General features: G+C 49.9%; 1 protein-coding gene across 1 annotated transcript in view; it reads left to right on the forward strand.

Moving 5' to 3' along the window:
• Window positions 1–339: 339 nt before the first annotated feature.
• The window catches only part of T265_09677 (hypothetical protein), a gene marked incomplete at both ends in the record, with an annotated part of 80,807 nt that continues 80,198 nt past the window's right edge, over window positions 340–948 (forward strand). The window contains one exon of the mRNA XM_009175832.1: window positions 340–911. Coding sequence (XP_009174096.1) covers window positions 340–911 — 572 coding nt within the window. The remainder of the gene's footprint in view (window positions 912–948) is intronic.

Genomic DNA, 948 nt, shown 5'->3' on the forward strand with positions numbered 1-948 from the left:
TTTCTCCCACACCGCCCTTGCTCAACCGAAGCCAAGGACGAAGGATTCATATCGGATGGCATATTTTTCGACTTCTCAAAAGCATTTGATAGGGTCACACACGTCCCGCTGCTCCACAAACTCGAGTCTTACGGGAATCAAGGGAAAATCCTTCGCTGGATCAAGGCGTTCCTGTCGCACAGATCATTCCGAGTGTGAATAGGTTCGACCTACATTTCTCCAGCGCCGGTCTCCATTGGATTTCCTCAAGGCTCCGTCGTGAGAACAGTGCCGCTTCTTATCTACGTCAACGATATTCCAGATGTTATTGCAAGCCCATGTCTACATTTTGCGGACGACATGAAATCCTGGAGTTCAAATGCCAGTGTCCTCGAAGTGGATGTAGATACTGCAAAGCAGCGGTCGTTGGACTGGCACCTTCCTCTGAATTATGAAAAGTGCGTCCATGTGTCGTTTGGAGGGGATTCAGCGAGTGCCTTTTTTATGCATGGTGAAAAGGGACCAGAAAATACCATGATGATAGATGCCATAAAGGATTTGAGTATCTGGGTCTCCTCAAACTTGTCCTTCTCACTACACCATGAGAAATCGGCCCAAAAGGCATTCGCCATTTTACGGATGATCCGACGCACATTCTCCCGTATCACTCGCATGGACTTCCAAATACTCTATGGGGCCTACGTCAGACCACTCCTGGAGTACGCCAACCAAGCTGTCTACTCAGGACGCTCGAGCGACGTCACCCTCATTGAGCGTGTCCAGCGGGCCGCTACGAGAATGGTTGTTGGCCTCAAATCCGTGGACTATGAAACGCGTCTCGCGATGGTTGATCTCTTTCCCCTGGAGTACCATCGTCTCCGAGGGGACCTAATTCTTACTTGTGCCCTGTTTGAACAAAGCTTGGCAAACAGGTTTTTTACTGTTGACCCAGCAAACACCCGGTGGGGA

The sequence above is a fragment of the Opisthorchis viverrini genome (assembly GCF_000715545.1).
Source record: "Opisthorchis viverrini unplaced genomic scaffold opera_v5_297, whole genome shotgun sequence".
Taxonomy (NCBI): domain Eukaryota; kingdom Metazoa; phylum Platyhelminthes; class Trematoda; order Opisthorchiida; family Opisthorchiidae; genus Opisthorchis; species Opisthorchis viverrini.